This window comes from Dunckerocampus dactyliophorus, chromosome 2 (genome assembly GCF_027744805.1).
Source record: "Dunckerocampus dactyliophorus isolate RoL2022-P2 chromosome 2, RoL_Ddac_1.1, whole genome shotgun sequence".
Taxonomy (NCBI): Eukaryota; Metazoa; Chordata; class Actinopteri; order Syngnathiformes; family Syngnathidae; genus Dunckerocampus; species Dunckerocampus dactyliophorus.
The window spans coordinates 8652400-8680391 of NC_072820.1; the positions used below are offsets into that span (position 1 = coordinate 8652400).

The window sequence follows — 27992 nt, forward strand, 5'->3', positions numbered from 1 at the left end:
CGCTACTAGCAAGATGAGGTCGATATTTTTCCTTCTCGTCTCAGTTTATTTTCAGAGATATCAGTGTTTTTTGTTGTGGTTAAGGATAAGCGAAATCCGCTGTTTATATTTTTACATTGTTTATATTGTATATATTGATTGTTATATTGTTTATAAACCTGGAGGCAAAAAGCCAAAGGTTTTGAATGAGAAAGTAGTTTTTACTTTTGTTTAGATACTATATTTTGCACTATTGACTTTATTTTGCTCAAACAATAGAATGTAAAAAAAAGGAACAAGGGACAAGCAAAATGTCTTTGTAATATACAGTATATGTAACTGACCGACAAGTGTAAAGTTTCAAATAGAATGTTTATTCCACTGTTAAATGAAAATACCACATAGATACTGTACATTCTCATATACATTTTGCATATCATTTATACAAATGAAACACTTTAAAGGCAATCATCACATTGTCACGTGTATGTTCACTGTATAAAAACTGTACAAACTTTGTCACACCTGTTAAAATCACATTTTGTCTGACACTTCAGAGAGAATGACTAAGAATAAAACAGCCTTCAATATTTGGACACAACAAAAAATTATGTCAATGATGCTATTTGTTTAGTCGGATAGTTTGCTGGTCAAAAGCACGTATTCTGTCTTTTATGTGGCTCAATTTAGCTTTCAAGTAGTCACAACGTTGCTTCTTCTCCAGAAAAGCTGGGTCCTGTAAAAGCAAATACGCAAACACAACATCATTCCTTGCTCCTGCCAGCTGCCATATTGCCTGATCCATTTGTTATGCAATGCAAATGAGAATTTGCAGAGCCTCAGTGGACATAAATATTTACACAACAATTGTATTTGGAGCCAAAATGTTTGAATGAGCTGTTAGTCAATGAGAGGTGACATCATGACTTACGCTCTTTTTCTGCTCATACTGCTTCACGATGTTTTGGATCCTGGCTTGGTCCTGAAAAAAGCACACACTGCATTATTTGTTTGACAACATTTTACGTAAACCAATACAATTTAATGAGATCCAATACAAGAATTGTATTAAAAATTCTGCCTTTACAATAGGTAACACAGTAATGCTTTGTTATGATTGACACTGTCAGAGAGGCGTTCGTCCAAAAATGTGCGTGAGGTGTGGAACTACACCGCATCATACGGATAGTTGAGAGCATTTTTTAAAACAAAAATTTGATACATTTTGTGCATTAAAGATTCTAAAACCAGTCAAATGTAGGTCAATACTAGTATTTGCAAAGCTATCTCAAGAAAACACCTATATCTTAGCTTTGTGTTATAGGTGACAAAGAATATTAGTGTAATATCTAATCATATACGTCATTAATAAATAATACATTTTATTTTTGCAATATGCCGAGAACCAATAAAAAACTAGGCCCCCGGGCTGCACTTAAGACATGGATGTTTTAGAACAGGGGTCTGCAACCCGCAGCTCCGGCTCTTTCATCCTTCTGTTGTGTGCCCAGGCAGTGTTTTCTGGTGAGTCAACTCGGTGAGAAACCATAATGCTGCTCGACTATTTCGCTTGTCAGCTTCCTTTGTCACTAACGAACCATGGCAACTAAAGAAACACGGAGGGTGGCACTAGAACTGGAACTAATTGATGTGTTACAACACTTTTATTGCAAATGTTGATCTGAAATCGATGGAGATGGCTTAAGCAAAGGGTTAAGAAACATGACCAATTGCCAGGTGGCAACAGGTGTGGCTCGTCACTCGGCCAGAAGGAAAAGGAAGACCGAAAAGGAACATGACTATACATATAGCTTCAATTTAGTGGTCAAATACATTTTGTGGCTCCAAGTAGTTTTTGGTTGAATTTGGTAGAAATGGGCCCCAGCCTTTTGATGCTAAAGTTTGCCAACCCCTGCTTTAGAATGTGCTGGTGCAGGGGCACATCTAAGCTCTTTATCGGGGTGCTTAGACCCCAGTCCAGTTAAGTGCACTTTATCTTGCAATTAGAATATTTATATAATGTAATATGTAATAACATAATATATAATATTGATATATAACCCAGGGGTGTCCAAAGTGCATTTGCGGCCTGCAGCTCATTTTTTATTGGCCTGCAACACATTGTAGAAATAAAATTTCATTAAAAAAACAGCAAATTGGTAAAAATCGAGCAAAAAGGCACAATGTAAAGCATAAAGCTGAAATGTTCATCCTAATTGAATATCTCAAGATAACACATCACTTTACCATATATACTGTATATATAAATATATGTTTGTCTCACCTTTTTACAAAATGAAAAAAATATATTTAAAAAATCAAAAAAAATATGATATATATTATGTGTTTATATGTTTTATGTGTTTATGTATATTATGTCTACATAACTCACAGCTATTGCATTGCATTCTAGGACTTGTAGTATTGGCGGCGTGTGTGCTGTATGTTCACTGACCATTCAAAAACAATTTAAAACAAATTTTGCAGTCCAAAGAAAATCGAATTCCACTTTGTCCGCTCACTGTTAGAAGACAATGTTAGAAAATAATCAAATGCATTACAATTATTACTATCATCATCATCAGTGAGTTGCATATTTTAAAATCCATCCATCCATTTTCTATGCCGCTAATCCTCATATTTTAAAATGAACGCAAAATAATTATTAGTAGTCATTATATCCATCCAGCCCAGCTCACCTCTTGGCTTTTTCCATCGGTGATGAGTCGAGCCATGACAGCATCCAGCTCACTGAACTTATTGAGAGTGGCGCTGATGTCTTTGTAAAGGTCTTTGTACTCTTGATACTGGTCATTGAACACAGCTTTGTATTTCTCCCTTTCTTCCATGCTGCTGATGTCTGGGTACTTCCTGCAGGGACGTATATGTCAGTTAACTTGGACTCATGCTAACCATTCGTGCTTTAGGAATGAGATAAAGAACATGCTTGCTGACATGATATAGTCTGCAATGATGTGGACTTTAGGGATGCATGCAGGCACCACAGCTTTGTTGTGACTGGCAGGAGCCTTCTGGATGTTAGAAGGAAGCACTTGCTGATTGGTGTGCCCTTCGCGTACACTCCAGTCTGCCCCGGCCTTGAATGATATGTGTTTTGCTTTTGGCGGGGCCAGCAGGTTGGAGCCTTCATCTTGACTCTAAGGATGGCAAAAACAAAAAAAAAATCACTCACGTGCACCACACACATTTGCTGCACTGACGCACATCATTTCTAACAGTATGGACACTTCATGTGCAAAAAAAGACAGATTAAGGTTCCAGCGACGCTACTTGAACTCAAAGCATGATAAACAGCTTCAACAACACAAAAAAAAATACAAAAGTGAAAAAAATTATAAATAAAATGAAATTATTTGGGCCGCACGGTGGTCTAGTGCACGTTGGCCAACACAGTAACAGCCTGGAGATCGGGAAGACCTGGGTTCGATTCTCCCCTGGGCATTTCTGTGTGGAGTTTGCATGTTCTCCCCGTGTGCGCCCGGGTTTTCTCCGGGCACTCCGGCTTCCTCCCACATTCCAAAAACATGCAGGTGAGGTTAATTGGCAACTCTAAATTGTCCATAGGTATGAATGTGAGTGTGAATGGTTGTTTGTCTATATGTGCCCTGCGATTGGCTGGCGACCAGTCCAGGGTGTACCCCGCCTGTCGCCCAAAGTCAGCTGGGATAGGCTCCAGCATGCCCCCGCGACCCTAATGAGGATGAAGCGGTATAGAGGATGGATGAAATTAATTCTATGGCTGATCAAAAATGTGTTCAAGTGTTTAATAAATACATTTTTCTCCTTTATGTAGCTTGATCATCATTATTTTCATTTTAAAAGGCAGACTTTTTCAAACAGCTTTAAAGCATCGCATCTTATTTCATTATGCAAATGTACCTCATCTAAAAATCTGCAGTAAACCAGCATTCCATGGGACATACTGCACATAAAATTAATACTTGGCTTCTTGGAAAAGTTTCCATTCGCACGCATTATGACCCAACCAATCAATTTACTATACCTTTTTTAAAAAATTACATATTAAATGTAATTATTGTGAGTACAGGCTCTCACCTACTATATTTTTCCACAATAGAAGAAGTCAATTTGCTGCACCAAGTTGTCTATTTATGTCGCATATTGTATGCACTGAGAGAAGGGCGCGGTCAATTGAATGCCAGCAGAAAAAGCTGACACACCACTACCAAGTAAAAGCAAACTCACTGCAGATTGTCCTGACTGACACTAAATTACATCAGATTTGTTCTCCCTCTTTTGTTCTGGGGACTGTTTCTGGCGTGTGTATCTTCATTAGTGGAATTGCTAATGTCAGTTATTATAAATCCTTGTTTAAAAAAAAACAAACAATCAATATAACTGAAATGCCTCCTGTAGGCAAAAATGTATTTACTGAGTGGGTAAATAATTATTACAAGTAGATTTTAGAATAACTGGTTACGTTGATGCTTATTGATTGAATTTTTGTTGAGTGTTTGATCTGTTTAATCATTTCATCTAATAACTTAGTGAAGTAGTTTATAGAAATAATGCTTTATTCAATAATTAGCTGAGTAGATGAACATGTGTTTAAGTGTGTCAAAGGTTAAAGATAGAATAGTGTGACGCTGACACAGAAACAGCTTACGCCAGCCAGGGTCCGCAGCCAGATACGGTCCAGAATGTAGTCAAAACAAGTTGGCACCATCACCTGTTGGCGTCACACTACTTCATCACGGAATCCGGTAGAAAGTTAACGTTGGAGAGACTGGCGGCAATGTTCTGAGCAAAACAAGTATTAAGGATCGAGGCTCTCTCTCATACGGCCGGGAAGCAGGGGACAGGTGCACGGGACGGGGCCCGAGGCTTCGTATACTGTAACTGACAAGATATTCTGTCTGACTTATTTTTCAATACATTTTGTAAATCTAATTTGATGTGTGAGTCTTCTTTCCTTCTCATAACTGGAGATTAAGAACACGTAAGGGGGAGGTAAAATTGGCTTAATTAATGTTCCAAAAGTGGTCCTTTGACCTTTAGTAGGTTGTGGAGAATTTCACAACTTGGAAGACATTTGGTGGAGGTGATACTCAGGTAGAATATAAACAGTTGGACTTGCTGAGTGCGGCGTGAAGCAGTAGAGCACAAAAAAAAAGTGAATAAGCAAGTGAATAAGAGCACACATCATACCACTCAACCACAATATATTAAATAATATCCTCCATCCATCCATCCTCTATACCGCTTCTCCTCATTAGGGTCGAGGGGCATGCTGGAGCCTATCCCAGCTGACTTCGGGCGACAGGTGGGGTACACCCTGGACTGGTCGCCAGCCAATCGCAGGGCATATCCTGTATAATATATATAAATTAGGGCTGTCAATCGATTAAAATATTGAATCATGATTAATTGCATTTTGTCCATAGTTAACTCATAATTAATTGCAGCTAGAAAGAAGTTTTTATCTATAATAAGTTGGGATATAAATCTCTATGGTAAACGATTCAATACACATCTAGGTACGTTAAGGTGCGATTCAAAAGCGATATATTTGAAAAACAGAACGATCTGATACGATTTGATGCGGCGTACAAATGATGCGATTCGATACGCTTCAACGGTTACATTTGTTCATGTAGACAGTAATCTTACATTCTAATCACAAACACTCTCAAAGATCAAACTTTGCTCCTGTCGTCATATTTTCCTCACCCGTTTAGCTCTTCTATCGTTTACATTATTCTCGGTTAGCAAGCAGCTCACACGGTGAGCTAGTTTGGTAGCCATGACCACAACAAGAGACGGCAGGAAGGAGATTGATTGATAATGGTCTAGAGCCAATCAGGACGCAGAAGACAATGGGCGGTGCAGACAGAAGAGAGAGAATAGAGAGCGACACCGCTGCCTGTGCTAAAGCACAGAACTACAACACTCAACTTCCCACAATGCAATTCTTCTTAAAGGACCAGGCTCGGCCTGTAACAGCATTAAAAAAAAAAAGCACTAACACTGCACAAAAAAAATCTGAGAAACAGGCAGGGGTCCCCAACCACCAGGCCGCAGGAAACATTCAGGCGCAAAAACATTTAAAACAATCAAATAAAATTGTAACTAATATACAGTTAGAAATCCCCCAGTTTTTGCATGTTTAATGCGTGCGGCGACTTGTCCGACTTTGTCCTTTTCTGTAGCCTTGCTACTGGAAGGCTAAGTGTGTGCCGCTGTTGAGCAGTACAGTTTACATCAGTCTTGTACAGAATACCACAATAAATGATCCGTATTGTACGACTCTTTGGCTCCCTTACGTTTTGTTACATCACCGTCGTCTGTTGGTCCACTGAAAATTTCTGCTTTGTCACAACATGAACACAAAATTGTGTTGTGTCACGCTGATTTTTTTTTTTTTTTTTTACCCTCCAGTGGCAAGCGAACCTTCAATAAATCACATACCGGAAAAGTAGACTCATTTTTTCCTCACCGTGACCTTGCCCTCAATGTACCCCCTCTCTCTTCGTTTGGCCTCGTGCCGCCACATCTTCAGACAGACAAGGAAACCTCCCAGATACATTGCCATGTTGATGAAGATGAAGGCCGTTCCTGCCATCTGGCCCCCTTCCACTCGACACAGACCGGCCAAGATGGGGTGGACACCTATTGTCATGTAGCACAGGCCGCCACGGTTTAAGTCGTTCACGTATACAATCCCTGCCGCCATGTAGAGCAGGAAGAGCGCTACGTTGATGAAGGCCTCAGTCACGGGCCACCAAGGGGCATCGAGAAGGATGGTGCGGTAATACATTGTCATTCCCATCACCAGGAGAATCAGGGTCACGATCCAAGAGACTCCTGCCACAGACACAACAAAGGGAGTCATAGGTCCGCTGTAGCTGTATCCTGACAGGCCCAGCCCATTGTTGTATACACCATTATAGTGCCCATAGGTGTTGGACCATTCACTGTCTTTCTGGATGTAGCCGATGACACAGGCAACGACCATTGCTCCAAATAGGAGCTCAAGGCCAGCGAGAAGTCTGAGAAGGCCTGGCCATGACTTCAAGTACGAGTACTTCAGCTTGTAGACCTCCAGCTTCTCAGCATAGTACTCTGCTGGGTGGATGCTTGTGAGCAGAGAGTCCTCATTCGGGCTTTGATTTCTGACTCTGTCAGAAGAACTTTCCTTCAGGGTTTCATCCCATTTCTTGCGGCCCACCAAGGGACTTACAGGAGGGCTCACCCTGGTCCCATTGGGTAGGATCTGGATCCGTCGACCACTACTGGCTTCGGAGTCATCAGCGCTGTCTCCCGCCTTCCTCCAGTGACGGCCCATGCTGCCCCATGAATGGGGGATAAGGGATTTCAGCTTATCCTTCATACTGCCTTTTTTGTCATCATTGTCCTTCTCCACATAAGGTGGAATGCTGGATGTGCTACTTGAGCAGCCACTATCACTCACACCATTTTCTGGTGTGGGTGTGTGAGTGATCCACACAGGTGCTGCTGGAGCTCCAGTGGGCTTCTTCATGGTGTGAGCTTATCGGGGTGATTCACTGACAAAGGACTGGTAGCAATCATTCTGTGAAGGAAAAGCTGGATGTTATTATGATTCAACACAGGGATGTCCTGGCATAAAAATGAGATCATATCGGGATCGTTTTTTTCTGCCGGTGTTGATATCCCTAGGAAAAAAGTTTGAAGAAGACAGGTCGTCTTATATCCGGGGTCCAGAGATTTACAGTATACATGCAAGCCAACAACTTCCCCCCCAAGCGAACCAGACACAGCAGTTTTTTTTATCGGCCCATGACACTTTCTAAAAATATAATTTAACAAGAAAACTGAAACAAAAAAAAAAACACAACAGCAAAAAATGTCAGCAGTAATTTTACAAGAATAAAGTCAAAACATTAAAAGAAAAAAGTTGTAATCGCACGAGAGGTTTTAAATTTAATTTTACAAAAATAATGTCATATTGTTGTCACGGTACGTGGAGCTGTCGAGTGCTTGACCCCCAGTATGCAGAGACATCCATCCATCCATCCATTTTCTATACCGCTTCTCCTCATTAGGGTCGCGGGGGCATGCTGGAGCCTATCCCAGCTGACTTCGGGCGACAGGCGGGGTAAACCCTGGACTGGTGGCCAGCCAATGGCAGGGCACATATAGACAAACAACCATTCACACTCACATTCATACCTATGGACAATTTAGAGTCTCCAATTAACCTAACATGCATGTTTTTGGAATGTGGGAGGAAACCGGAGTACCCGGAGAAAACCCACGCATGCACAGGGAGAACATGCAAACTCCACACAGAAATGCCCAGGGGAGAATTGAACCCAGGTCTTCCCGATCCCGATTGGCCAACATGCTAACCACTAGACCACCGTGCCGCCTATGCAGAGACAGCGGTGTGAAAATAAAAGTCTTTTAATAAAGCAGGTGCAGTCCTCAGTTGTGCGTGGATAAACAACTAATAGGAGAAAAAATAATGCCATTTAGAGTGGCATACAGCTGAAAAATTAAAGTCAATAGACATTTTTTTTAAATCCAAATATTATGAGAAACAAAAAGAATAAAGTTGTCATTTTTTTTAAAAATTAGGTTGGGGGTAAATATTACGCAGGCTATTTTTTCTTGAAATATATAAACTCCTAATGATATCTACATGGGTTGGTTTACAAAAATATCAAAGTGGCCCTTGCGTCCTTTCATTTTTCAGTGAATGGCCCTGGGTGCAAAACGACTGGACGCCTGTGACTTATGCAGTGGGAATATGTCATGTTTTATGACAAAGAAAGTCAGCGTCACAATACAAATCAGTGTTCTCAAACAAAGCTTACAATGCGTACGCAGGACCAAGACCAAGTTCAAATATAATTGAAGTACAACAACAATATATTGGTCTATAATCCATCATCACAACAAACTAGCTTACTGTCTGAACAGCCTACCAGAAATCATAAATCATCAGCTCATACTACCACAAAATAACACCCTGACGATGGAAACTAGCTGAGGTCCAGCCTTACCTTTATTCCCTCTTCATGTTCCTTCATGTCCGCCCATGAACCTGTTTTGTTTCTGCCTTGGAACTGATATGAACAGCAAAAATGGCTACTGTGTTGCACCAGGCCCACTCGGCTCACCCTGTTGTGTCTTTAGTCTCACTGCTGGGGTTAGGCACGCGCGCACACACACACACACACACACACACACACACACAACACACACACACACACACACACACACACACCTACACACACACACACACACACAATAAGAGGGGAATGAAAGGGAGGGGGGTAAGCTTAAACATTAAACCTGAACTGCTTGTGCTGACTGGTACTAGTAGGCTAATCTGTGGGAAAGAGTGAGAGGAAGCTATCATTAGTTAGCTATTCATCATAACATATGTCTAATTTTGTGCAGATAGTCCGCACCACTAGCTTCCAAAACCACTCTGGAAATCAACATTTATAAATTATACATTTTCATGTTTGTTGTCATAAGCGCTTCAGAACTCACCACTAGAGGGCAGCAGACTTCTAGCTTCTTCCTCGCAGTTTACCGGCAGCCCCTCTCGCGTTCTGAGGTCAGTTTTCATCAGCATAGTTTTGTTTCCACCCGCCTACAGGATATCTGTTTGCTTTCTTTTTATACCTGTACACTGCTTAGCAACTTTAATTAGTATGAAGCCTGAGAGAAAGCTCTATTATTAAAGTTGTATGCCGTTTTTAAGAGGGCAGCATGGTGGAAATGTGGTGAATCGGTTTGAATCTCCGTGTGGAGTTTGCATGTCCCAAAAACAGGATAAAATTGAATGGTGATTGGCAGGGTGCAGCCCGCACCCCGCCTCTCACCCAGAGTTAGCTGGGGTAGGCTCCAGCTCATCCATGAGCCTAAGAGGACATGGCATAGAAAATGAATGAATGAATGCCTGACAGCATCTTTGTCATATATTCCGTCTTCAGTGTTGTGATGGATCGTTCACGTACGAGCCGGTTCTTAGAACTGGCTCTTTGAAGTGAATGACAGGAGCCAGCTCTTTGAAGTGAAGTGCTTTTTTTTGTCGTCTGTTTTTCTCTTATAGGGATTCTCTTTATTTCTACGTGATTGGTCAAAATGTCACAATGTGCAATGTCGTATGCGTCGACACTGAGCAGAAGGGGGAGCGGGGGGTTACGGGTGGGGGGGAGGGAGATGAGAGAGTGTAAAAAAATGTTGCTACAGAATTTGAGATGACACGATGGAAATGTGAGGAAAATGAACAGCAGGAAACAAACGCTGAGGGACTTTGTGTTGCTGAATGCTAATCTCCACTAAAGACTAAAACTGATACCTGGATGCTGCTTGGCTTTTAGTTTTGCACGTCATAATTTATATTTTGTTGTTTCACTGTTAATTTCTGGAAATACATAAATTTAAAAAAAAACATATACAGTAGTCTCTTTAATGAGAGTGACACAAAGTACAACAAAGCCGACAGAGGAGGGAGCAGCAGGCACCGCCTGGGCTTTCTTGAGCTGCCAAAAGGCACCATGAAAACTTACTGTTGTGAAACAATGAAAAGCAGAGGGCCAGAATGGATGGCATGGGAACAACTGAACTGGGAATACTACTAGAAGATGCAACAATTATTAAAGCGTGTGTTCCGAGCATGGAAGAAAGAACCAGATGAGACCTACTAGCGTTGTATCATCCGCAGACTTTATTATGGTGTTTGCCGGGTGCATGGGTGAGCAGTTCCAGGTGTAGAGGGAGTACAGGATCGGACTGAGCCCACATCCTTGGGGTGCACCTGTGTCAGTGTCAGGGCATGTGAGCTGTGGGGGCCAAGTCTCACTGTTTGTGGTCGATTGGTCAGAAAGTCTTTGATCCACAGGCTGTTCGTGGAGGCCTAGATCCTGTAATTTCTTGACTAAAATGCTGGGGACAACAGTATTAAAAGCAGAGCTAAAATCAATGAATAAAAGTGTTGGTCCAAGGTGGGTGAGAGAGACGTCTTCAGGTGCCCCAGGATGAGTCTTTCAAAGCACTTTGAGATGACTGGGATTAGGGCCACTGGTCTATGGTCTTTAAGAGAACTGATGTTGGCATGTTTTGGCACCGGGATGATGATGGCCGCTTTAAGGCAGGCAGGGACAGCGGCATGCACTAAGGAGGGATTAAAAATGTCAGTTAAAACCTCTGTAAGCTGGTGAGAGCACTCTTTGAGAACCCTACCTGGGATTCCATCAGGGCCTGCTGCTTTCTTAGTGTTGACTGATTTCAAGATTCGCTCGACCTCATAAACAATAATAAACCTTCAAACAATATGTTTTAAGTAGCCACACAGCCAACCAGCAGCAGAGGCGTCCCGTTGTCCCGCCTCCAGTCGGAGCAAGGACATCTGAAAACAGAGACAACACAAACAGGCGGAGAAGGCAAGGAGGGGCAAACATGAAACATAAAAAAAATCTGTTCCATATTGAGCATATAAAAAAGCCATACAATAAAAGTTATAGAATTATGTTTTTGCATGACAATTTCATTTTACACATATTTCAAAAATAAATCAATTTTACAGAGAAATCTTTTTAGAGAGCCAAGCCAAAAGAACCGAAATGACCATGATTAGGCAGCTAAATATGATCAATTCCACTAAAGCAGGTCAAATCTAACACTTTCTTCCTTCAGCAGCAACACGAGTATTGCACCTGCACACAAACATGTAACCATTCATACACTATAGTGTATAATTCAAGTTGGATAATGCGACATCCCTCTTTGGCTGCATTGTTGATTTTCTTGTGGAGGAAGCTCAGGGCAAGGACATCTGTCTTGACACTCCCCTCCGAGACTCCGGTCCGCCTCCTCCACCCACACACACAATCACACACTCAGCAGTCCGCGTGACCAGTAGGGTATAGCGTAAAGGCATAACACACAACCCACTTCCTCCCGTGAATAGAGGGTCCCTCCAGTGGCCCTTTGCCCGGGGCTACCTCATCTGCTGCCGCATTGCATGTCCTCCACCTTCCAGCACAAGCAGTCATAAGTAATGTCCACAGAGATGCAATAGTCATGAAGATGGAGGCTACAGAAGACAAGTAGATAAACGTGTCCACTTGCATGTTTTGTTTTAACATGTTCAATGTTTTAACTATGTTACAAATGGTAGATGATATTATATTCTGCTTTAACATGTCATAGCAAATTCCTAATACATACGTATCTGTATGTTTAAATATTGTGAATAACTGTTGATAATTTCACCTGATTTCTATATAAGAGCTTACTACTACTGCTACTACTACTACTACTACTATGCACAGTCGTCCCTTGCCACATCGTGTTTTGTATTTCGCACGTTTTTTCAAAAATAAATTAATAAATTATTGCTTTTTTGTGGTTGACTACGTCAAAAAGATACACATTTAAGCAAACTCTATGTATTCTTGGCCTAAATTAAGCATTTTCAAGGATAAAAATGGTCAAATGAACGAAAATACAAATATAAGGCATTCAGAAGATGCGAGTCGTGATATGTAGTCTTCTACACTGGTCACTAGGTGTCAGTAATGTTACACTGATGAGACAATAGCCAGGAAGTACGCCGTCCAGAAAAGAACAACAACAAGGAACTCTCTCAATGCTAATGTGTGGGTCTGTGTTATGTCTTATTATGTCTAATATGTCTTATTTTCAGTTATTATGTCTACTAGATTGTTTAATACGAGTGTAAAGGTAATTATAGGGATGTTATTTCATGCCTAGGGGGGCTTTAACGGTTAAAAACCATATTTAGGCCATATTTAGAAGGTTGTAAACAGGTTTTCTATGCTCTAACTATCAAAATATAAAATTTTTAAAAAAGGACTCATACTTTGTGGAAATTCACTTATCACCTTTGGGTCTGGAAACAATTTACGGTTATAAATGTGGGATTGCGGTACACTGTATATTTGAACAGGTTTTGTATAGTTATGTATATTTTTACTGCTCTTTTATATTTGCACTGTTCACTGTATAACTGCTGTTAGGGAGACAATTTTAAGATCTGTCGAGGGTAGTGGTTCTCAGTTATTTCATCATAAATAATCATGCCCCCCTATTGGACAGACATCCCCCTCCCCATTTGAAATAAAATTGAGAACCTGATATATTTATTTAGTTTATCTGAACAAACCACTGCATGAGTTGCGGGCACCACACCTGCCAACACCTCAACGCACCCTGCAATTTCACACGCATCGGTCTAGCAACAATGGATGAAAACAATGGGTGAAAAATTGCCTTTTTGGTTAATTTTGGTGCATTTGCAAAATGAATGCATGCTGTTTCTGATAAATCAACCAAGAAACAAATAAATTGTAAATGTAAATGTTATAGAAATTGAAATTTGTAATAATTGTATATTTCATATTTTATTTTCATTGCACAAATATGAGACTAGTATCAAATTTTGTCTCAGTAAGAAAACTAATTTCCTTCATATGTTGTTACTTTAAATCTACACGGGACACATATTGCAAGAGATTAATAGTTAATTCACCGACGTGGAATTGATTGCAATTGGAAAATGGAATGCATTACTTGGATGCAACCACCAGAGGCGCTGTTGATTCATTCTTAACTCGTTTGCACCGCAAGCCTACGGTATCACTTCAATGCAAAAGCTATTACAGTGAGCACAGACGTGTGTTAGACATCATTAAAAGCATACAGTGTTTGTTTTGATGTATAGAATTACTCATTTGTTTGGAATTTTTTTTTTCAGCATTTCTTATAGTTTTACAAAATATATGCAACAAGCATACTTGTACAGTCGTAGCCTGAAACGGATTTGTTATATTTACATAGATTGCGTTTAGACATTTTAGGGGATATTGTGTCACGCCCTGTGTGGTAGCCTGCGTGACAGCTAGTTGCTGGGCATCCTAGGAAGCACATTCCGCTGCCTCCTCACCTGCAAGTGACGACGCAGGGCTCACTGAAGCACGCCGGACTGAACAGCGCAGGCCTCCACCTTCCAGCCAAGATGCAGGGTCCGCTGCAGCTAGTCAAGATGCACAGCTCGCTCCTGTCCCGGCGAGCCAAAACACACAGCTCGCTTCTGTTCCAGCCAGCCAAGACGCACAACTGGTTCCTCCACCTGCAAATCAAGATGCAGGGCTCACTCCAGCAGGCCAGGAAGCACAGCCCTCTTTTCCTGCTGAGTTGATCACACTTCATCTTCTTCTTCGTCATGTCAAGAGGACGAGATGTTCCCTTCACCGTCACTTTAGGTGGACGAGACGTCACCTGCTTCTGCTCCACGTCTGGTCGAGACATCACCTTCTTCTGCTTCACGTAAGGCCAAGTCACTCTCTGCCTCTGTTCCGAGGTCCCCAAGCTGCTCTCCCGCTCACCTGTGTCAGTGGCGCCGGACTCGCAGCTGCCCAACTCCACCCCTTCCAGCCCAAGCAAGCCCCTCCTGACCGACCACCGGTGGGGCCCTGTCGTCTTCGTCTTGCATGCCGTCCCGGCCGTCCCCCGGAGTGGCCCTGCCGGCCCCGCCTTGCCTGTCGTCCCGGCCGACACCCGGAAGGGTGACCCACCACTGGTCGTCCTACCACCCATCCCTCTTTTGGATGTCTGGGATTTGTCCTTGAGGGGGGTACTGTCACGCCCTGTGTGGTAGCTGCATTACAACTTGTTTATGTTCTCTTTTATGCATTAGTTCCGGTTTCTTATTTTGTTATACTTCCTGTGTTGCTCTGTTCTGTTCTTGCTCTGCTTTACGTTTCTAATCACACGTGGCTAATTTGGTTGCCCTTTCTATTTAGTTCAGCCGTGTGCGTCCTTGTTTGTCGGAGCACTGTTGTTTGTCCACGTTTGTTAGTGCTCTGTGTTGGATCCCTCCATTAATAATAAAAAAATACCTTTTACCTGCACTTGGGTTCTCTCTCTCTGCATCCTGGGGTCGAGCTTCAACACCATAATGCCAAGACGTGACATATTGGTCCATTTCCTTTCCGAAGTTAACACGAACTCCAGTCTGGGAGCCACACACTGTGCATATATTCTATATGTGAATCTAAGCATACTGTACATGCCAATGCACACATTCATGTTTCAAGTCCTAGTAAATGGCTTGAGGGTTTAAGGCAAAAAGAGGCTAAATAAAGCAGGGAAGCTACTGTACATGAGCCACCTCATTTGTGTCTGTTCATTATGCTCCCGTCTCTCTGGAAGAGAAATTAGCCACAGAAGAAGGCTGAAATGGAACGGTCGCAAGACAGAAATAATAATGAATGCTGAAATAAATGACACTCCAAAAACATTTGTTGGAATGAAAAGGCCCTTCACGCCCACTCTGCACCTCTAGCTCAGTGTGCATTAGAAAACAGCTGAAAAGCAAGATCAATACTTGTATTCTCTCTGATTTCTCAAGTGTGCACCAAACAATGTTAGCTGCCAGTGATAGGGAGGGCATGAAGCATTATGCAGCAATGTGCTACACGTTGTGTGTGCGGACACACAGAGAGAAGCATGGGCCTGGCACAGATTTAATAAATGACTTCCCCTGGCTGCCTCAAGCTGTCCCCAAAGGACCCTTGTACAACCTGGGATGATCCTCAGCGCTCTGTGAGAGTTTCCTCCCGCCCATCCTCCCCCAGGCTTGAGGGTCATCTGCGGTATTCGGCTCTTGTCGACCGAGGGAACATGCTTTTTTTCTCTGGAAAAACACAAAACATTTAAAAAACACACAAATTAGGGGTACCAAATTAACGTTACACACACAACAACCTAGTCTTTCCTTTGTGTTTTAGACAGTATTGCATACAGACAGCAACAATGTTGTAATAAATAGTAATTATAGTTATAGCATTTATTTGCATAAACCACAAAGAGGATCAGGCGTGGGAGAAAAAGGCTGTTATTTCCGACATTTAAAAACAAATTTTATATATAAGAACTTATTTTTTTTAATGCAATAATGCCTTCTTTGCACACATGGTTATTTATTAATAAAAAGCAACAGAACCAATGTTGTAATATCAGTAAGGCACAAACTGCTTAGCCAGCATTAATAAAAGAGTTCATTGTAAACGTTATGTTAAGTGTAAAACACATAAGTTTCACACCAACAGCTTAGTAGTGCAAACCAACATTTTAAAACGCATGCAGAGGTAGATGAGACTACAGGGTGCTGACCACTCATGATACTCCAAATTCAGCTACTGTCATCTTATGGCATTAATAAAAACTACATCAGGACAGCCAATGTTTTTTTTTTACCTTGTCGGAAATTAGAGACCTCTGTGGGTTATTTGCTTTTATAGACGACGCACCCGGTCAACCGTTAATTGGACTATTGTATGGTATTTATTTATTTATTCATGCGTTATCATGTATTTTTTGCTGCATTTGAGGCTGATAGGAGTCTAAAGTGTCTCACTTTTCTTGATGTGACCTCAAAACAACATGGCTGACAAGCACAAAAAAGTAGGCTAGTATTTTTTGTGTGAATAGATCATTTCACTGTCACTGACGACACACAATTTTTCAAATTTTGCACACTTTTTATTGTGTTAAAAATACGGCTGTCAAAAATGGCTCATTAACGGTGGTAACTAATTTATTTCGTCTCCAAATCACTCATTTATCTCCAACCCACAAACAGTCTCTAATCCCTCCGTCATCAGAACGACACTTCCTCATCTACGACCGTGAGGTGCATTCAGGGGCATTCCAAACATCACAATAACCTCTTAATTATACCTGTTTGTGTGGTCTAAATAAACAGAAAGACAAACAAAAACAGTAAATGAATATTATTATCGCACACTAAAGTAACTCTTACTGCGGAAGGGTGTGCTTAGAAATCCCGGAAAATACATGTACACTCCAAACATGTGACATCACGTGGTGTCTTTGAACGCAACTCCTCATGGCTCCTAATAAGGCAGTTAAAGTGTGAGTCAAATGTTCTGCTACTATTAAAGAGTTTTGTTGACAAAAATAGCGGCACTTAATTGCAATCATCCCAGTCACTCTAGCAACTAGCAGTCAAGGCTAAACCAACTCATTGACTCAGTCACAATTGCCTCTTATTTATTATTTTTGTAGTGAAATAACATGTTTGAGACTCTTGGTCTGCGATGTAATGAATAAAATATAATATGAGGAATAAAGTATGTTTTATTTTTGAGCAATTACTGTTGTAATTTACTTGAATGACGCCCTGGGCGGACCGAAGCTGTGGAGCCCCCACGGCCCCCCATGCAGCAGTTAGTCTATAGCCACCAAGTAACGTTAGCTTATTTGATCTGTTTGGATTCCACAATGCGGTGTACATAAAGTGATGCTATAGCTCCATACCTTTATCTTTGGTCCGTTTCTCCTCTCTTTCTTTCCTCTTCTTTCCTCTTCTTTCTAAATTGTGCACCTGAGTTTGTCTTTTCCATGTTTTGTTGACACAAATTAACGGCACCTTGATCATCATCTCCCACCGTCCCCAACTTGCAGTCAAGGCTAAACCAACTCATATCCGCTCACAATTCCCTCCTATTTATTTCACATTTTCGTTGTGAAATAACATGTTTCAGACAATTACTGTTGTAATTTACATTTTTTTTAACCTTGTAATTAATCTGAGGGCGCTACTCCTGTGGGTTCATCCACATCACGTGGTGGACGTTTGATCATGTTTGGGGGCGCTAGTATCACGCCTGTAGAGGGCGCCCATCTGCCACACATATGCGCAGACTTGATGAGTATATGATGAGTAAATAGGATTTTTTTGTTTGTTTCTACACCCCTGGAGAATGTCGCCCTCGGCAACTGCCCATGTGGCCCACAGCTAGAACCGCCACTGGGCACAGCGGTGAAGCGTTTTGATTCATGAGGGTTTAAAATCAGCTTCTAAGTGATAAAAACAATACATCATGCAACGGTGCGCTCATGGAACGCTAATAATGTGTGTCCAATATTTGCCCTGCTGCAAGCCTTGCAGGGGTTGTGTAGCAACATGGACAGGGTGACTGACTCTGTCGCTCTGGCGGGATATCGGACTGCTGCCAAGTCCCTCCTGATTTGGCTGTAATTAACCACGCTGAGCCTTGTTTGTGCATGTAGACATGAATAGAAGCTTGTTATTTGACTGTGTGTGTGGATCACCTTGGAACAGGGCCTCCGCAGCTGTGTGTCCTCTGATACTGCACTCATGTTTATAGCGATACAATCTGCAATCATGTTTTGGGGCAGCCATACTGTTTTATCATCACTAGCAAGGCACGGCATGGAAACACATAATCATCACCCTTTTCCTCTCAGTTAATCACGCTTCCCATACATCAGCCGGGTCCAGTAAAGGTTTTGCAGGTGGTGACCACAGACAGTTGATTCTTGGCTAGTTTTGCCATTTTCCAGCGATTTCGACACTCGTGACGGCATCTTCTGCCTCCAAATGTTGCTCATGATTGAGCATGTGAAGAGCGTGGATGATATACTAGGACATGCATGCCAGTACTGTACACCAGGAGAGGTGAAACAAGACATAGGAGGACAGCAACCCAGCAGGACCACTTTCTTCTTTTCTGCAACAACAAATTGACCTCACCAATCTACGTAAGCACGTTGCTGTTTTGCTGCCTGCAATGGCCTCCAGGATGTCACCACGTGATAGCCACAGGTATCCTGACCGTGCAGGTGAGTACCCTGGATTTCCCGGCCTCATGTCACTGGAGGGTCACTGCCGGATGACAAAAGCATCAATATTATTGACTGGTCTGCTTGTTCCCTCTGACTTGAATCCAATTAATGCCGTACCTTAGATTGTCCAGGAGATTATGGATCCAGGTCATCGCATGAGGAGCATGCCCAAATGTTGTAGGGAGTCCATACAAGCAAACTTCAATAGTGATTGTCAGATTGATCCGAATCTCAATAATCCAATATCAAGGTTTCTTGGAGACGTGCCTTCCAGAGCAGTAGTTGGAATTAATCATGTGACTTTATCTAAGTTTAGCTGGGCTTTGTTGATATGTAAACGTTCTGTACCGTGTTTTAAAGATTCCGCTTCGAAAGTGCATGTTTTTGGGATATTTTTATTAACCTTTAACCTGGTTTACAGACATATCTAGATGTTGACGTGCGGTGCTCACCAGTGCAGACTTTGCACGTGTTCGAAACTTCCAACGTCCAGCTTTGGATAGCAATTGGCGGGTCTCATATGTTACTCTTTTACCGATACTCAAGATGAAACTTGTTGACTTTCATGGCTGTTTGGCAGACAGATGTGCAGCATAATAGTCCATCAACTCTAACCAAAACGGACGTTAACCAAATCAATTTTTCCCAATCCAATTAATCCGTAAAAGAAAGCCAAAAATGTTAGCAAAAAACATGTTTTTATCATTTTACAATAATAGTTTTACATGCAAAAAACTATTTGGAATGCTGATTCTTGACGTGACTGAAAACAGGAAGGTGGCGGTGGTTGATCTCACTGTGACACACTGTGTCTTCGGGAACGTCTTCAATGAAGGTAAAAGTAACCTTAAATGTTCATTTATCCCTTTCATTAGTCATTTATATGCAATTACAATTGTTTTATTCGTGTAAAACTATAAAAACATGTTTTATGTCAACATTTCTGACAGTCAACCGTCGATGACATCATAGACGGGCAACGGAACTTCCGGTTCCGGTTGCCAATTTGTTTAGGATGGATGTTTACTTTGAGAACACAGTTGGACTCACGCAGTGTATTAATAACACAACATGACATGCACCGTATTGTACGCTCACCGGAGAATGCACGCAAAATGGGGCAAAATTGTGGTGTACATTTTCGACAATAACCGATAAGCACACTAACCGGGGCAGACGCTAACCGAGTTTCCACTATATTCCCAAGTACTGTATAGTGACGATACCGTCACTATACACTACAGACGGTATCATTTTGCTGTGGGCCAATAAAAAAACTATTTTGGGCTGCAAATGGCCCCAGGCCAGACATTGGACACTGGTGTGATACGGTCTTGATAAAACTGTAAAGAAATAGTTAATGATCATTATTTATTAGAGCATACAAGTAGTAATGATGGTGTTTGATTTGACAACTGATATCAGCATTATTTATTTACTAAACCCATCACTTTGTCAAAATATCACTATGGGAATTGTATCAGCTATAGCAAACTGTCTTACGTGGTATCGTATTGGCAAGAAATTTTGAGGTACAGTTATCCCTCATTTATCGCGGTTAATTGGTTCCAGACCCGACCTTAATAAGCGAATTTCCGAAGTACTGTAGGAGTCTTTATTTGTAAATGGAAAATGTTCGTAGTTATGTCTATTTACGATCTTCTAACTACAATTTTTGTCATCATTTGATCCCTCTAGACGTTAAATAACACCCCGTACTAACCTTTACACTCGTATTACCTAATAAAGTAGAAATAATCAGAGAAAATAAGCCATTTAAGACACAAATAAAACTTGTGCTCGTGTGTGTCGCAGTAAATGTGTTCCGTGTGGAGTACAGGGAGTGATGTCGGGGGTTTCTTTAGTGAGTTAAGTTTTAGCTTGTCGTGGGCTACGGCCGCAACAGTGTTACTGTTATGATTATCATGTTATTTTTATTGTGTCTGTTGTGAGATCATTTAAACCTGCAATAAAAGCCTGTTGTTCCGGCGATCGAGTCTGGTGCTTGTCTCACCGAACAATTACTGACACCTCGTGTAGAATGCTTCGTATCGTCAACGTCTTTGAATGTGTCTTTTGAATTTGTACTTTAGTTCATTTTGGCAAAAAATATGTAAAATTTCCTACAATATGCATTAAAAAATGACTAATAATAGGCCGTATTCAACCACAAAACAGCGTGATTTATTAACGAATATACAGTATGTTTGAAAACGAACACAAAGCCATGAAATTCAAAGCCCCATGTGGTGACGGATGACTGTATATTCTTGGAGAAATTCTTGAAAAAAAAGTTGGATGATCTCATTGTTCAAATACGATGATTTGGAATATAGCCGGAATTTACAGATGTGGACGTCACTTCAATTAATTAAACTAATTTAACATGGCGATATCAATTCAGTGAAGGTCAATATATGCTTAGCTAAGGTAAATTTATTTAAAGGAAAAACAGAAACCTTGTGTTGTAGGTGACAAAACAAATAGTTGTTAGCATTACAGTAGTGTAACATACTATTATCGTATTTCAGTTTTTCCTCCTATTCATACAACTTGTTCCTTGTAGCTGTAGTTGCCTGTAGTGTAGAGCCAATGACAGCATTGCACTTTGTAGTCAATAAACTAGAATCAGTTTAAGTTGAGTGTTCCTTTTATATGATTGAGTGAAATGTAAAAGACAGATTTTCCTTACCAAAAAAAAAAAAAGAAGAAAAGGGTAAGGGCATGTGTCGATGGAGAACGTCTTTAATGATTTGACCTCTTGCTAGGACAACAGCTCACCTGAAAAATGAAGACTGAGCATACAGAGAGAACATGTTCAAACCCACCAATTTGCCATCCATTAAAAGTAGATTTATTCCAGTGACTACCACTACATTATGCATCTACATTATGCATCATGAGGCAGCGTACACACAGAACAGTAGATGGGTACATCTCACTTTGGTTGGTGCGGTGTTTGAGGGGTGGGGTCCACTCTGTTAGACAAAAACCCAAGTTCTTTTTAGTCCAACGTAATAAATGCCCCCTCACTACGCTGAAAATGGACGGTTGTTTAATTTTTAGTAATGTTTTGGCAGGGCTCTACCGTTAAAACCTCGGTTTTCGTGAGCGACAGTTCCGTTTTGGTCATCATTTCGCCTACTTTTTGTACAGTACTGCGCAAAAACCAAACTAGTCAATTTGCCGTGCACTGTATTGTTGCGCGAAATCGAGTGCTCAAACAAAACACCCGAAGCATTGCTGACTCACTGTCCGTGTATTTTTTTTATGGCGCGTGACTGCTAAATAACCCGCAATGGGGCCAAAGAAAGTTGATAAAGAAGGTGAGAAACACCACTGAATTCGATCTCGCAAGACTTACAGGAATTTAGAATTTGTTTATAATAATTCGCATTGTTTTCTGCATGTTAAACTATAATTATTTTCTATAAAATGTATGTTTTCGTAATATTTGTGGGTGTCTGGAAGAAATTAATTGGATTTACATTACTTGGTATGAGAATAATTGCCTTGCTTTTCGTACTTTTCAGTTTTCCGCGCACCTTTTGGAATGAATTAATAACGTAAATAAATCGAGGTACCACTGAATGCTGCTTCTGTTATTCTGTTATTGTGGCTGAAGAAAGTGTCATATGTCTCATCTGTGTGTGTGTATGATGACATCCTCACTGTAACATCATCACACACGCAATGGCCCCTCCCTGTATAACTCAATATGACACAGAGTGCAACACGGGACATGACCTGAGGGTTCCCCTGCTGTTGTTATCTTTATTTTCTAGGACTTTGCCGCGGGCCATTTTGGAAAACCTCTTTCTGTGACGGATATTCCTAATTATGACAGATGACAAACACGAGGCTAAAACCCTCACGACGTAATAAGGAGATTGAATCGTTAGATATGAACAGACGTACGAGGTCGTGATCAAGCAGTCTGCCATTAGCCATCCTAAGTAATTGGATGACACTGATTGAAAGCGAGACCATAATGACGTGACGGATCGTTTCGTACGGGATAGGGCGGAGGATTGTGGCACTGTGTAAGACGCGGCTTGAGGTGGGCACAGGAAAGAGTCATGCTCCATCGGCTCAAGCTGAAAAGGTGGTGGGGGGAGTTAATCGTCATGCTTAATTCACTTCCATTCACAGAGGACTGAAAATGTTCTTGAAGAAAATGTTCCATGGTCGGACGAGAGCCGTTTTCAAAGTGCGGCACAGCGAGCTTCCCCCCAGAGAATATATTACCGCTGAGGCCTCGTCTGCTTCCTAAACTGATTATGTGGAGCACATTTCGAACAAAAAATCAACTAGTTAAGAAAAAGATGTTTTTCTTGATTTTTCTCAAGCTATTGTGCCCTCCCTCAGGGGAAGCCCGCCTCACACTTTGAAAACCTCTGCTCTTATTTAACCTTACTTAGGCAGCCTACGGCCCAAATAAAGAAGCCACGATGGAACGGTCTCACAGATCAACTTTAGCATCACTTTTGAGATGATCTACATTCCTGACTAGTTGAGCAAAACATACTAACCCCTACCAACTGACCCCCTTACTGGCTCTGTCCAGTATATGTGCTTCTGTGATAGCCTACATCTCTCCTTTTCACTTGAAAACTATTCATTGCATCTATAGGATGCAGCATACCATGCCTTTTCTATTGTAGTAATACATGTTTGGAGGCTGCCATTGACTGGCGACCAGTCCAGGGTGTCGCCCGAAGTCAGCTGGGATAGGCTCCAGCATACCCGCGACCCTGGTGAGGATAAGCGGCATAGAAGGTGGATGGATGTTTGGATGGTGTCAGAAACAGACAAAGAAACTGACAAATGAAACGGCAGATGTGAAAGAATTTCCCTCCCATTATCTCACCAGACTTGTTTCCTCTTGTTTGTTTCATCTGCAGCAACGGGGACATTTCCTGGACTTACAGTTTACAGTTAATGGCGGTAACTCACTTGTTTCATTAATCACATTACATTTTTTTCAGTTGTAACACATACAAGCCACGCCTCCCCACAGAGTCTGGCGCTCTTTTCTAACTTTATTCTGACGTGAAGACATCAACAGCAGTGCAATTTCAACACCTTATACTTGTATGTATCTGCAACTCACGTCTCTTATCCCTTCGTCATCCGAACGACACTTCCTCATTGTCACGAGACTACCGCGAGATGCATTCAGGGACACTGCGAACTTTACAGTAATGTCTTTCTTATGCGTGTATGTGTGGCCGAAATAAACAGAAAGACAAACAAAACCAATAAGTGGAAATTCTTATCGCCCTCTTTATAAGTCTTAATGTGAAAATATAATTTGCTGCATTTAAGTATTCTCGAAAATCCCAGAAAAATGCGAATACGACTTAATTGACGTGGTGTCTTTGAACGCAATCCCACATTGCTCACAATAACACGGTTAAAGTGTGATTGAAATGTTCAGATACTATTAAATAAACTAGTGTTATGTAAATAGATTTTCAGACACGTGTGCTATCTTTTAGCTTGATTTAAATTTTCATCTAATTTGGAGCTGTTAATGCAGACAAATATGTATAATTATGTGCAATCCTGTCCTGTCATTTATCTTTCTTTCATTACAATACAGTAAAAATAGGCATATTTCAGACATACGGTAGTTGCAAATGGTGATTTTAATCATAAACATTTTAATCATTTGACAGCCCGAATTTATTTTAATTGACTTGTTTACCAATACACATGTAAATCCATAATACTATTTTATGTTGTTTTTGTCCATCGGAACTCATACAAGATGCACTTTTTTTCCTGATAAAAATTGTGTCCATTCTTTGTGCTAAGCTAAATTTACTACACTGCAAAAAGTGAAATCTGATGTAAAAATGAAATAACATATTATGGTAAAAAAAACTAACAGGATACAGTCGCTGTATCGAAATATCATGCTGCGTATGGTGGCTTCCGTGACCGGCTGAGGACGAGCTGTCCGCCTGCCCAACAGCTGTAAAAGTCTAAAAAGTGGTAAGATTCTGCCCGAGTAATGGCGAAAACGGCAAAAAACCCGCAGAATAACTTGATAAGAACCGCAACCTCGCTAAACAAAGCTGGTTGTCAGACATTTTGACATTTGGAATGTTTAGCGCCGCCTCTCAACATTTGCAAACAAGCTGAAAAATTAATAAAAAAAACTGTAAAAAACAAAACTAAAAAAATACGTAGGCGTTTGTTTTTCAGCAATGCAGTGGAACTGAGCATTGAAATGTCAGGTTTTGCAGTGTTGGTATAAATCCATCCATCCATCCATTTTCTATGCCGCTTGTCCTCATTAGGGTCATGAGGGTATGCTGGAGCCTATCCCAGCTGACTTCGGGCGAGAGGCGGGGTACACCTTGGACTGGTCGCCAGCCAATCACAGGGCACATATGGACAAAAACTCACATTCATACCTATGGACAGTTTAGCGTTTCCAATGAACCTAGCATGCATGTTTTTGGAATGTGAGAGGAAACCGGAGTACCCGGAGAAAACCTTGGTACGAATCTTTCCAAACAAGTCATTTATTTTAAAATATTGAACTTTTCTTTCAAATAGGAGAGGAACCTGTACCCGTTGAAGTTTCTTCAGCACTTTTATTTGCGTCCTTTTGGAACTGTTTTTGTACTCATGGTTTTCCTTCACCTTCATATTTTTTTGAAACAGGGAATGCATTACAGAATCACATTTACTGCAACTCCTCTAGGCGCTATAAAAAGGAAATTTCTGTGAAGGGAAAATAAAACCAATAAAGAAAGGCGACAAACAAAACAAAAAACAAATTGAAGAGTGGACATACTGTAATCAAAAAGAAAAATCATTTAAATTCAGCAAGCCATTTAAGGAACATGATGTTCGACTGTCATTTTTGCACAGAACCATGCAAAGGGGGGCAGGGTGTTTTTTTTCTTCTTCTTCTCACTTTGGACCATTTACACTAGCCGCCCTCAAGACATGCCATTATCTGGAGAGCGCAGGGAGCTCTAATTAGTGGTGCTGAGATAGGTACACTACATATTTCCATTGTTGTGTATGGGTGTGCAGCATCGAGCTAAAAGTGAACTCATTTTCATACAAACACACACATAAAACACACTTCCGCTTGCTCTCTGAACATTCTCCTTTCTTCCACCGTGTTAGTATAAATAGAAAAGAAAAGGTTTTCAAAAACATGTTGCGTAATGGAGGCAATGCTATGCATCATTTTAAGACGTTTTCTTTTGATTTCTGGAGAGGAATGTATCTGAAAAGGGAATGCAATGCTGTATTCAGACTGTTAACATCGTAAAAAAGCTCTGAAATTAGTAATTAAATAACCCTCTACTATTTATACATTCAGGCACTGAAAAATCACATGTCAATATGTAACTAAAAAAGATAGTCGCTCTCATTTTCCCTTGGTAAGAACAAGGAAGCTGAAACCTTGAAGTTGGCAATTGTGTAAAGTTTTCCTACCCAGTAGTAATGCCGTATGCATCCCCTTTGCTCCGCTTGCGTGTGACGCTTTCCTCCCCCCTTTAGGTGCAGTCTCAAACACTGACCTCCAATCAGAGCACTCGGCCTCTCCTGCAGCGTTTGCCTGCCTGACCTATGGGAAAGAATCCATGACACCAGTCTCCTGAAAGGGAAATCCAAAGTTTTGACGTCTTCCAGCAGGTAAAGGCCCTCCATGCCACACTGACCCCCCCTCCCCCTGTCGTGGTTAAGGACTCTCCGGTGTGATAGCCAGCTCTCACCCCAGCGACCCTGAACTCAGTCAAATTTTAAGGGCTTTTACAAAAAAGCTAACTTGAACAGCCATACAATGGCTAAAACATAAACCATATCTCTACTTTATCTCGGCTTTTCAGTCTTTATCTTTTGTTTCTTTTTTGATTTTCGGATGCATTTGTATTTTTTGTCGATTTCTTTTTTTCGCGGTTGCTCTGATCCAATCCTGCGCTGAAAGGCTCAGTCACAGCGGAGAGAAACTGGTTTTCATTCGTGGTATGGGAGGGCAGAAGGTGAGGGAAGGGCAAGGAGGAGGTCAGAGGTGAAGATATGGGCTCATTAATAGTCCAATGATGGACTCGGGATTAGACGGATTTGGAGGTTATCCACTATCAGAGGAGGTGTGTGGTGCTGTGGAGGGCGAGCGCCGCCTGCGGGTGGTGGACGTCCAGGATCGCTCCGAGCGTTCGGAGCGCTCTGAAGCTAGCGATGCGGGCCGAAAGCGGTGAACAAAGCCGTCCAGGAAGTCCTGCTGCTGCTGGGTTATGGCTTGGGAAATGAGGCAGGGCAGCGCCTGCAGGCTGCCTGTCACCGAGTCCAGCTTGTCCTCCAATGTGCCGATGCGCTTGTCCAGCTCCTCACTGCGCTCCTGGAGCTCTGACACCAGGTCGTACATCACATTCTGGGTCTAAGTAGAAAGATAACAATGGAAAATGCTTATTTATATAAATATGATCTAATGTTTGTCACAATGAGATGGTTTTGGTTTAGAAGTTTGTATTCTTCCTGTGTCTAGGTGGGTTCTCTTTCTTGGTTCCTCCCACAGTCCAAGAACAGGTACAGACGTCCCTCGCCACTTCGCGGTTCAAATTTCAAAATGAAAAAATTCATTATTGCTGTTTCGTGGTTGAATAAGGCCTATTATTCGTAAAAAATATATGTATTTTTAGGAAATTTGACATATTCTTCGCCTAAAGTAATCATTTTCAAGCATAAAAATGACTAAATGAGCAAAAATACAAATACAAGACATTCATAAGATGCATTTAAAGACGTCATAGGTAGTACTCTACACTTGTCACTAGGTGTCAGTAATGATACTGTAGCAACGGGGCGTATTGTGTTGTTCTGAGCTGCTGTTTAGAGGGTGGGCTATAGAGGCAGTGACGTTCTGCATGCAGTGTTAGCATTTTTGAAAGCTACAGTAGATTTTTGGAAATAAGTTCATAGAAGAAGTGAACTAGGAAGTGCTGAACTCTTCATGCTATTTTGAGCATCTGCATGTAAGACATAGTACCCTGTGTCTATTTCAAATAAAAAGGCTGATTCATTTACAGCCATCCTGACTTGGTATCATTCAGCCACCATTACATTACATTGATGAGGCAATAGCCACTACAGGAAGTATGCTGTGCGGGAAAAACAACAACAAAGAACCCTCCCAATGCTAACGTGTGAGTCTCTGTTATCTTATTTATGTCTAATATGTCTTAGTTTCTGTTATTATGTGTACTATATTGGGTAATACAAGTGTAAAGGTGACTATAAGGGTGTTATATTCCATGTCTAGAGGGCTCTAATGTTGTTAAAAATGTAGAAGGTTTAAAATGTAA

General features: G+C 41.3%; 3 protein-coding genes across 12 annotated transcripts in view; all 3 read right to left on the bottom strand.

Annotated features, from left to right (window-relative positions):
- Positions 1 to 364: 364 nt before the first annotated feature.
- marveld2l (MARVEL domain containing 2-like) lies at positions 365 to 9632 on the bottom strand. The gene is made up of 7 exons (XM_054767153.1): positions 9505 to 9632; positions 9009 to 9337; positions 6458 to 7552; positions 2935 to 3137; positions 2679 to 2850; positions 911 to 961; positions 365 to 715 (listed from the first exon to the last, which is right to left on the bottom strand). Exons 3-7 carry the CDS (start codon positions 7499 to 7501, stop codon positions 602 to 604), a joined length of 1584 nt encoding a protein of 527 aa, XP_054623128.1. The 5' UTR covers positions 7502 to 7552; positions 9009 to 9337; positions 9505 to 9632; the 3' UTR covers positions 365 to 601.
- Positions 9633 to 10525: 893 nt separating this feature from the next.
- Positions 10526 to 19105, bottom strand: LOC129176994 (uncharacterized). 5 transcript variants are annotated; one of them, XM_054767651.1, is made up of 7 exons: positions 18775 to 19105; positions 18566 to 18697; positions 15567 to 15679; positions 13928 to 14113; positions 11914 to 11994; positions 11203 to 11832; positions 10526 to 11133 (listed from the first exon to the last, which is right to left on the bottom strand). In XM_054767651.1, the coding sequence occupies exons 2-6, from the start codon at positions 18680 to 18682 to the stop codon at positions 11652 to 11654; spliced, it is 678 nt and encodes a 225-aa protein (XP_054623626.1). In that variant the 5' UTR covers positions 18683 to 18697; positions 18775 to 19105; the 3' UTR covers positions 10526 to 11133; positions 11203 to 11651. The 5 variants fall into 5 exon arrangements, with proteins under 5 accessions (XP_054623626.1, XP_054623622.1, XP_054623624.1 ...); XM_054767647.1 differs by having other exon boundaries at positions 13928 to 15679; XM_054767649.1 differs by lacking the exons at positions 18566 to 18697; positions 18775 to 19105 and adding an exon at positions 17326 to 17802 and having other exon boundaries at positions 14189 to 15679.
- A 1123-nt stretch (positions 19106 to 20228) lies between these two features.
- The window catches only part of kcnn1a (potassium intermediate/small conductance calcium-activated channel, subfamily N, member 1a), a 91263-nt gene continuing 83499 nt past the window's right edge, over positions 20229 to 27992 (bottom strand). For 5 of the 6 annotated variants that reach the window (XM_054767047.1, XM_054767044.1, XM_054767046.1 and 2 more), the window contains one exon: positions 20229 to 27067. In XM_054767047.1, the coding sequence (XP_054623022.1) occupies positions 26762 to 27067 (306 nt within the window). In that variant the 3' untranslated portion in view covers positions 20229 to 26761. The remainder of the gene's footprint in view (positions 27068 to 27992) is intronic. The other variant, XM_054767045.1, reaches the window with a different exon arrangement.